Genomic DNA, 9,914 nt, shown 5'->3' with positions numbered 1-9,914 from the left:
AAAGCAAAGATATTCAAAACGGTTATTAAGGCTGTTTCTTTTTTTTACTGAATAAACTCTACACAGATGTGCGTGAACCTAATCAAGTCCAAAAATTACAAAATACCAATGCACCATTAACCACTAAAGACGGCTAGATTAAACATTACTAGCTTCCACCTAATAGAAATTACTTTAGAAACCGCAATCGCGCCGACTCCGTCCGGATAGCAATACGAAACTTCCCGCTGAAGTTCGCGCCAACTTCTAGTAATGCGATTAAAAGTCGAGTTGGTCGTCCGACGCCGCGACAATAGATGTTACTTTAACGTTGTTTGTCTTGCGACATCCCCACTGCGAGACTGCGACATTGATGCCGTTATTATGTTAAACTTTACTGTTTTTGTTTGGGGTGATTAATTAGGAACGTGTAACGGATGATAATTTTGGTCGTGTTTGAATTTGGCCTGTGACCGGGGACATGGTGTGATGGTGTCATTAGGGGGTTTGGAAGTTAAATAAGTAAATACGGATTATCCAATTTGAATGTTTGTTCTTGTTTTGCAGCTGAAAATTAGTCGGGCTCGTTTTCGTTTGCAAACGTCGACGTCGTGTAGACTGTAAGTCACTTTGGATGAGCTGTGTATTTACTACCGCACAAATACAGACTACCTCAAACAGTCAGCAAGGCGTGAAGATTAGTTATCCTCTGGGTATAGTAGACACTGGCCACTGGCCCCGCAGAAATGAAGGCCCACAACTTCAACTGGGATTTCCTGTTCATGGCCTCTCACAGTAAACAATAAGTAGGTGTACCTACTAAATTGATGAGTCAGTCGACGGCCCTGACTAGGATAGCGGTTCGTGTACCTAATTTGCAAAACACTTTAGCCTAGACATGAAGACGATAGACGATAGCTAATCGTTGCAATGGCATCCCCATACCCAACACGCCATGACCTACATTTCTAGAACTTGTAGTGCAACAATTTTCAATTTTTCGACGTTCAAAAACTAGCAACAAACTGGCTGGTCTAGTCAAGTCTAACTTTGATGAGTTCGACACACGACGCCGCGACGTAAGCGCCCCAACTTGCACAATGCTTCCTTTACATTCTTTTTATACTTTTGAATAAAACTCTTGGCCGAATTTACTTTGTCATCGCTTTGTTCGTTGAAGACGTTTATGTGTTTTAAACTTTGTGTGTTTTTGACAAAGTTTTAAACACAATTTAAACATCCAGGAAAGTCCAGGACCAACAAAATACTTTATCATAAAAGTATTAAAACAGCTTGGTACATCGATAACAAACAAACACATAAATTATATACACGAATAATGTTGTTACAATGCCTAGAACACTATTGCGACAACTTATCCCATCCCATGACCTGTCCTATAACTGACTAGGTATATACTGACAGAAATTACCACAAGTCTCACACAGTTATTTAAACGGGGGACAACTGATTCAATTTGGATAAATATTTCAGTAGGCCTTAATACATAACAACAATATCGAGACTGGTGGTTTTTCTGGTTCGTCAAAATATTTTCCTTAGGGGCAAGGACACAACTTCAAGAACTAGCTGCCCCGTGTGGCATGCGTAACACTGCATCATCCACATAATTATGTAGCGTCAAATGGATTTAAAAAAAAGATACGGTTTTTAACCGACTTTAAAAAAAGAAGATTCTCAGTTTGACATGTGTTTGGGCGCAATTATCTCTCGTTCGGCTGAACCGTTTTTGATGCGGTTTCCGGCGCAATATATTTCAGACTTAGGAGAAGATTTGAAGTGAGAATATTTTTGAAGTCGGTTTAATCATTTTCAGATTTTATTATTTCTGTTGATCATATTTTCTCAAATTGCATAAAACGGATCGCAGAAAAGCAGTGACGTTTTGACGTTTGACATGCCAAGTTGTAGTCAGTTGTCAAAAATGTCAGCCAACAAGGAGAATAATCTTATTCAGGCTTATGTAGAATTAAATAAATTCTGCCAAAGCGGTGACTATGATAGAGCTTTAAAAGCTACGGGAAAAGGTAAGAAGTGAATACACGAAATATTTTCCCAAAATATGCGACAGTTCATTAATAAATGACTAATAGAGATAACCACACTTTCGAATGCTACTTTCTTATTTATCGTTCGATTTGCTTTATATTTCTTATCAATTCTATTAAAATCGTCTTAATACAAGCTGTAATATTCATCCTCTAGTCAGATACAACGGTACTTTACAACATAATGTTTATAAACAGCACATAATAATACCCACCCATTAGTTCCTTATCATGTTATAAAGTTACTTAATATTCATTAGGTAACTATTTTACTAACTTTCAAGTAATGTTCAAATGTTTGTTTTTTTGTTTGTAATTTGGGCTTCAGCAGCCAACTGTTATTTTTTCCTTTGCCATAGTAACAGGTGACCTGCAAACAGGTTTGATGACATTGATTATAACTTTGTGATAATATCCCATATGTTATATTATCATCATGTTTTCTGAATGCACTCCCAGGCTGATCTATTGACTATAATTCAACATGTGTGTAAAGGAACACAGTTTCATTCTCAACTTAAAATTACATAGAAATGGAAAGAAATCAATTTTTATACAGTAGTCTTACAACTTAATTATGCCATATATTCTCAATTCCTTATTTACTTAATGCAATATTATGTCATTACATGAAAAAATAATACTACAAAGAAAATACAACACCCTTATTCATTAAGTGTACATCTTAATTCACTGCCAAACTTTCTACTATTTCAGTCCTTCAAATAGCTCCGCACGAGCAGAAGGCATTTCACTGCAAGATTGTGTGCCTGATCCAGCTGCACAACTTTAAAGAAGCCTTAGCAGTTCTCTGCAACACTAAGAATGCTGCGCTGGCGTCCGACCTGCACTTTGAAAAAGCGTACGCTCAGTACCGTCTCAACTGCCCCAAGGATGCGTTGCAAACTGTTGATAATGCTCCTGAGCTGACACCAGCTTTGAAAGAATTAAGGTAATTTGAATTTATTGAACATGTTAAAGCTGAACAAATCAGTTATAAAATCTCTTAGTCCTGAGTTTCTTCACTATTCCCCTAGAAATTTTTATCAAAATTGATTTGATCAGACTAATATTGTTATAGCAAAAGTTTGTTTAATACTGCACATCACAAAAACACACAGACCTTTTATCCACATCTGGGAAGCAGTCCACTTGGGAAGCTGGTGAATGAGCTGGCAAACGCTACTATGATCATAATTGTGAAAGAGTAATTAACAAAAGAAAGTGTTAAAATCATTGTTATCCTACTAATATTATAAACGCGAAAGTTTGTATGTATGGATGTTTGTTACTCTTTCACGCAAAAACTACTGAATGGATTTTAATGAAACTTTACAATAATATAGCTTATACATCAGAATAACACATAGGCTACAATTTGTAAACATATTGCTCGAAATACTAAACCTGCGCAGACGAAGTCGCGTTCACCAGCTAGTATTTACATAATAATAAAAATCACGCTTTTATCTTCCAGGGCTCAAATCTTATACCGCCTAGAGCAGTACCAAGACTGCTACAACTTGTACCGAGACATTGTGAAGAATACCACAGATGAGTATGAAGATGAGAGAAAGGCAAACATGTCTGCTGTTGTGGCTAACCTTGGTGCACTTAACCCTGTAAGTTTATATAGCAAATAAATTATGATTGTCTCTATTATTGACTTTTGTGAGAAAGGACTAAGGGACAGAATCAAATTTTGGAACCTACATGCCACATTCCTTATTTCACACTTTCATTTGGATTTACAATATGCACATAAAATAAATGGCCTTAAAATTACGCAAAACACCTGTATGAATAGTTAGATTGTCTGCATCTTTGAAATTTTTTACCTACCCCGCGAAAAAAGGTGTGATGATAAGTCTGACTGCTACGTGTGCCTGTTTTTCTGTCTGTGATACCATAAGCGGAAAAAAATGTTTTTACCTCGTTTCCAGCAGTGTTTCATTCAAGACCAGTTTAGCCATTTAAAATAATAAGCTAATTTTAAATTCCAGTCATCAGACCTACCCCAATTCGACGAGAACACCTATGAGCTGGCCTACAACGCTGGCAGCACTTTAGCCATGCGCGGCAAGTACAATGAAGCGCTCCCAGTGCTAAAGAGAGCAGAGTCTTCTTGCAGTGAGAGTGTGCTGGAGGATGGTGGTACTGAGGAGGAGGCGAAGGAGGAAGCTGCTATTATCAGGTACATTAGGCTTAAATAGAGTGACTGACATTGTTAGCATACAATTCTGGCAGTACTTTAGCCATGCGCGGCAAGTACAACGAAGCGCTGAAGAGAGCTGAGGCTTCTTGCAGTGAGAGTGTGTTGGAGGACGGTGGCACTGAGGAGGAGGCGAAGGAGGAAGCTGCTATCATCAGGTAAAGAGGCTTTATTGTATAGCCACTAACACAAACCTCAAAATTGCCTAAATACTCAATTGTTGAGTGGCATCCCCTAGCAACTAAGCAAATGGTAATGGAAGTGTTTTCAACTTCCAACTAGAATCTAGTCAGATTTGCAACTTACACAAACTTATTACTATAATATAACTTATACAACTTACTTACTTATAAAGTAAGTAAAGAAACTTTTTACAGTAAGTTGTCTTAACTTTTTCGACGAATAGACCGAATATTCTAAAAATTATAATTTACATATGCTATATACATTTTCATATTTATAATTATGTTTTTTTTTACAGGGTGCAGCAAGCATATTGTCTACAACAGATGGGCAAGGAGAAAGAAGCAGCAACAATTTACCAAAATGTGCTGAAGGACAAGCCCAGCGATCAGGCGCTCGTCGCTATTGCTAGCAACAATATCGTTGTTATTAACAGGTTTAACCCTTTTTATTTTTCACAATAATTTAATAAGTTATATATTACCTTTTTTGTTCGAATATAAACCTTTCATGTTAACATAAAAAATACTAGAGTTTCAGTAATGCTATTCCATTACCAGTGACTGTCACTTATTCCCAATTGCAACTGATAAGTTAAAAATGCTTTAAAACAATTTATGCAAAAATTTTAATAAATCTCAAATTACCAGACCAATTGGATAACAATACAGGACGATTTTCACTATGTAGTTTAGTTTAAAATACTTTAAAATGTTATTTAATCCCCTCTATCATTTCATAATATCATCATCACCACATTCCAGAGACACGAACGTGTTTGAATCCCGCAAGCGCATGAAGGCAGCCACAGCTGACGGGCTGGAACACAAGCTCAACTCCCGCCAACGTGCCGCCATCACCTGCAACCAAGCTATACTCGCTATTTATTCTAACCAGGTGAAGAAGTGTGTGTTGTGTAGTATTTTTAATATGTTGGGATCGGTTTCTAAACTTTATAAATGCAGCTGAGTAACAGTTTAATATGGAGTGAATGCCTATCTGAATTCCTCAACCTGGTAACTCGGGCAATCTGATGCCCCTTGGTAAGAATGGTTGTCTGATTTTCTGCTGATCACCAGTAACAACCGACAAATTGTTCAAATGACAGCCAATCTCACTTTTATCCTTCCGAGACCTACTCAAACATGCTAGAATCAGTTTGTATAGGTACCATAATCATCACGAACAAAAAATATCACACTGCTGAATTGCAAGCTTCCCCGACTTGGGAGACATTTGCCCATGGTCACTGCACTAGGCACAGGGATGCTTGCTGGTGACATTATATATGGAAGTATAATATTAATATTAATTTACGTTTTACCATGTTTCCAGCCCGATTTCTGCAAGCAATGCTGCGTGAAACTAGTCCGGGAATTCGGCAAGGAACGTCGGGCAGCGTTAGTTGAAGCTTCCAGTCTTATGAAGGATGGCAAGAGAAATCAAGCCGTCAGCTTGCTGCTCAAGCAAGGCGGAGACTTGACACTAGCGGCCGCACAGGTGTTGCTGGCTCAGGTGAGGACACTGTACTCGTATGAGTACAGTAAATATTATGTAATGTGCCCATATGAGGACAAGAAAAAAAAAACTGTAGACTGAACTGACATAAAAAAGACATGGTGAATGCAAAAAGTAATTAGTTCTTCTTTTAGATACCCCTAAAATAATTTATACGTTATTTTCTTTTCTCTCAAAAACAAATAAAAACGAAGATGCAACACGATTACATTTTGTGTTACGTCACTTCTAAGTACAAATTTTACATAGACGTGACGTCACAAGCCCCCACTCTCAATCTTAGTTTCGTTATATCTTAGTAAATATATATATTTTTTTAATAATAAATAAGTGCCCATTTTTTGCCAATCTAAAATGCGGACTAATTAGAATTTTTCCTATCGTCACGCCTATTGTGAAATTAATTAAATTTTATCTGAAATCTGTATTTATTTTCCCTCAATTATTTTACAGGGTGATAGAAAAGGTGCGGTGAAACTTCTAGAAGAAAGCGAGTACAAGTACCGTCCGGGAGTGATCGGAGTTCTGTGCACGTTGCTGTGTGCCGACAACGAGTATGAGAAGGCCTCGCAGCTGTTTACCGATGTTTATAAGCATTATGATAATGATGAGGTTGGTGCATTTGAGTTTTATTGAAGCTTTTTTTAAATTTCTTTATTAAAATAAAAGTTGTTCAACGACTAAAACAATTGTTAGTCAGTGCTTTCAGGCTTGTGGATTGTCTATTCGGTTTGGACAGGTTTATTAGGCTCTGAAAATGTTGTGTAAAAAAATCGAGCGAAAAACTTCCAAGTTTAAATTGGAATGTGTTATTATCTTACTAGTGTTAGTTAGTAGGATGAAGGCTCCGATAATTTCTTTGTGAATAATATAATAATACATCGTATAAACTAAGTATGACTATAGTAGGAATGTACCGAATTAAACATAATAAATAACGCAAGTGTGTGTTCAGTACGGCAGACGATGACGTAGTTACTATTCTGGCTCACTGCATTTGGGCTCGCTGCTCCATTAGTCCCCAGGCTAAAGTGGTGTTCTCAACATGCGTGAAAGCATTCTAACAACATATGCGACCGACACCTTTTATAAGCTTTATAACTAAACACAACTCCTCTATCCTCCAGCGTTTCGCGTCCCTAATAAGCGTATGGCGGGCAGCAGCCTCCGTCCACGCTCGTGCTAACGCTCCACAAGAAGCGGCCCGCGCGCACGAGGCGGTGGCACGCGCGGCTCCTACTGACAACAGGAGCCTCGCGCGACTCGTGAAGGCGCTAGCGCAGCATGATCCTGCGAGGGCTAAACAGTTAGCTGCTAATCTGCCGCCGTTGCATGAGTTAGAGGTTGGTATTACTGTTCTGATATTTAAGCTAATGTAGAAAATGTATGAAAGTAAAATATACGAAAAACAGTCACCAAAATATCCACTTTTCGTTACCCACTATGTCTTTTTTTTTAATAAGAAGAACAAATAATAAAGTACAATACTTATAAATCTACACATCCTGCTTAATATAGACTATTCATCAAAATATGGACAAAATCAAAAAGAATGCAAGCATAATCTAGCATCACATTCACAACAATTTCCAAATACATAAAATCAGCACGACTGACTTATCTTGTACATATTGTAATGCATTATTTTCTTTTTCAGACCAAGATCGACATAGACGCCCTAGAATCGTCAAAATGGATGATGGGAGCTAAAGTTGTCAAGAAAACTGTACAGAGCAAACAAGAACAATCGCCCGGGTAACTATTGCTATATTTTTACTATTGCTTGAAAAACTTGGTTTCTAAAGGAACAACTTCCGCACCCGGATCAAAATTATTATATTTTATTTTGGTGTATAAAATATTTTACTGCCAAGTTTCTACAAAATCCTTTCAGTCGATTGTGCGGGAAGAAGTAACAAACATACAAAACACACCCACCAACTTTCGCCTTTACAATATTAGTGTGTTTAAAATAAAAAGCAATTTATATTTTCTTATTCTTGTAGAACACCTGGTTCAGAACTCCTCGGTAAGAAGAAACAGAAGCGTAAGCGCAAGACCAAGCTTCCCCCCAATGCCGACCTCTCCAAGACTCCGGACCCAGAAAGGTAACAACCATTTACGATTACGGCCCCCCGCGCACTAGGTAGCCAGGCTGCGTCAGTCAGAATATTTACACAGCCAGCTATAACAGCCAATCAACAACTAATCTAGATCCTTCCGTCGAGCGATATGGACGTGGAAGCACGTATTACCCCGGAAATGCTGCTACAACTAGTGCGCGGACACTTGACGATGGCAGCCACATAGATATGCCTCCACCTGCTCTGGCTGCCGTGCAATCAGGCGCGTTGTGTAGGCTGCCCAGTGCGGGGGGCCTACTTTAACTCATTTTTAGCTACGATTTCATAAAATAGTTAGTACGAAGTAGTTAGAAATATTGCTAATTCGTAACGTTATATTTTTTTGCAGATGGTTGCCAAAGTACGAGCGTACCGCGTACCGCAAGCGTCGCGGCGTGAGGCGTGATGTCATCAAGGGCAGCCAGGGCATGTCCACCACTGCCACTGATCAGTAGTACGTACACTAACATACTCTAGACTATACATTATGAAGAATTTGTTTGAACCAGCTAATGAGCTACTGAATAATAACAAAAAAAGAATGTTCAAGCTACTGAGAGTAGTAATAGATCTGTATTACAGAATCTCACTGAAGAATCATGGGTCCTCTAGCTACTTAGTTATATTGAATCCTTTCTGAAAAAGATAGAATATTAGTAATATATAGACAGAGGACCTGAGCTACATATTCTAGAAAATAGCTGGCTTTATTGAATGAAAGCCTTCAATATTATGAAATATCTTTCAATACAAACATACATTTCTATACTACTGAGCGGGTAGTAGAGACGAGTAGTTAAATTCTATATATTCTATAATATAAAGACTACTCTGCCCGTTCCTATTTGGGTATGTGAAATTAATTGATTCCTCCATTTCCAGCGACATGAGCAAACAGCAGCCGACGCCGACAGCGACGGCAGCCACCGGCGCCAAGAGCCCGCGCGTCGACAAGCAGACCGACAGCGCGTGGTCGCGCAAACAACAGCAAAAGAAGAAGGGCAAGGGACGCAAGTGGTAGAAATATACACTTTTATACATCTGAGAGTAGTTTCTTATTTAATAGAACCCTAAAATCCTCTAAAAAACAGAGAATTTTATTTTAGGACTACTAGGGATGTAGAGTGCTAGATTAAGCAACCTCGGGATCCATGGCAAAAATAAGATACTTGTAAAAGTTTTGTGTTTATGATGTTTATGTGCCTTAATACTAAATAAATAAATAAAGATACGCGTTTACCGCTATGTATAACTGCAAAGGCCTGGGTGCAGAGCCTACCAACCAAGAACCAAGGGGTATTGGGTTGCCTGGGTAACTGGGTTGAGGGGTTCAGATAGGGCAGTTGCTCCTTGTAAAGCACTGGTACTCAGCTACATCCGGTTAGACTGGAAGCCGACCCCAACATAGTTGGAAAAAAGGCTTGGAGGATGATGCCTGGGTGCAGAGCCTATATATGTATTAACTTCCTACTATGTCTGAATCAGGCACAGAGCTTCTTGATTTAACTGATAAACTAGGTACATTCCCTTTACATACAGTCATGGACACGTAATTAAAGACACTGTTGGAATCTTAACTTACCGGGGCATTTCATCTGTATTTCTTTTTTTACATTGCCGTGGGAACTTTCTTTTCTATTTTAAAATATTTAAGAAGGCATTGTGAAATGTTAAAACTAATGACTATATTTAATAATCCCCCGCCCCTAGTTTTTTTTCGCTTTATCCGAATCCCGGGCGATATGATCCATAACGAAGCCTGGCCATCTAATTAAAGACACTCCATTTGCTCAGAGGAAGAAATACAAATTATTAATATTATTGGAGTTA

At 38.3% G+C, this 9,914-nt stretch overlaps 1 protein-coding gene across 1 annotated transcript; it reads left to right on the top strand.

The window, feature by feature from the left end:
* Nucleotides 1–1,876: 1,876 nt before the first annotated feature.
* Nucleotides 1,877–9,129, top strand: LOC110370493 (signal recognition particle subunit SRP72). Its single transcript, XM_064034445.1, has 13 exons — nt 1,877–2,027; nt 2,766–3,000; nt 3,526–3,670; nt 4,052–4,242; nt 4,742–4,879; nt 5,208–5,340; nt 5,779–5,958; nt 6,415–6,573; nt 7,089–7,304; nt 7,619–7,716; nt 7,968–8,069; nt 8,434–8,538; nt 8,967–9,129. The coding sequence occupies exons 1-13, from the start codon at nt 1,898–1,900 to the stop codon at nt 9,103–9,105; spliced, it is 1,971 nt and encodes a 656-aa protein (XP_063890515.1). The 5' UTR covers nt 1,877–1,897; the 3' UTR covers nt 9,106–9,129.
* The last annotated feature ends 785 nt before the right edge of the window (nt 9,130–9,914 follow it).

The sequence above is a fragment of the Helicoverpa armigera genome, chromosome 4 (assembly GCF_030705265.1).
Source record: "Helicoverpa armigera isolate CAAS_96S chromosome 4, ASM3070526v1, whole genome shotgun sequence".
Lineage (NCBI taxonomy): Eukaryota > Metazoa > Arthropoda > Insecta > Lepidoptera > Noctuidae > Helicoverpa > Helicoverpa armigera.
The sequence above is the reverse complement of the archived record's forward strand: the minus strand, read 5'-3'. Positions and strand labels throughout refer to the sequence as shown.

What these genes read in the sequence shown, in the direction of transcription:
- LOC110370493 (XM_064034445.1), top strand. Translation starts at nt 1,898, where the DNA reads ATGCCAAGTTGTAGTCAGTTGTCAAAAATGTCAGCCAACAAGGAGAAT. An exon ending in TCGCTATTTATTCTAACCAG is followed by an intron (nt 5,341 to 5,778) that starts GTGAAGAAGTGT and finishes CCATGTTTCCAG; the next exon opens with CCCGATTTCTGCAAGCAATG. An exon ending in AAGACTCCGGACCCAGAAAG is followed by an intron (nt 8,070 to 8,433) that starts GTAACAACCATT and finishes ATTTTTTTGCAG; the next exon opens with ATGGTTGCCAAAGTACGAGC.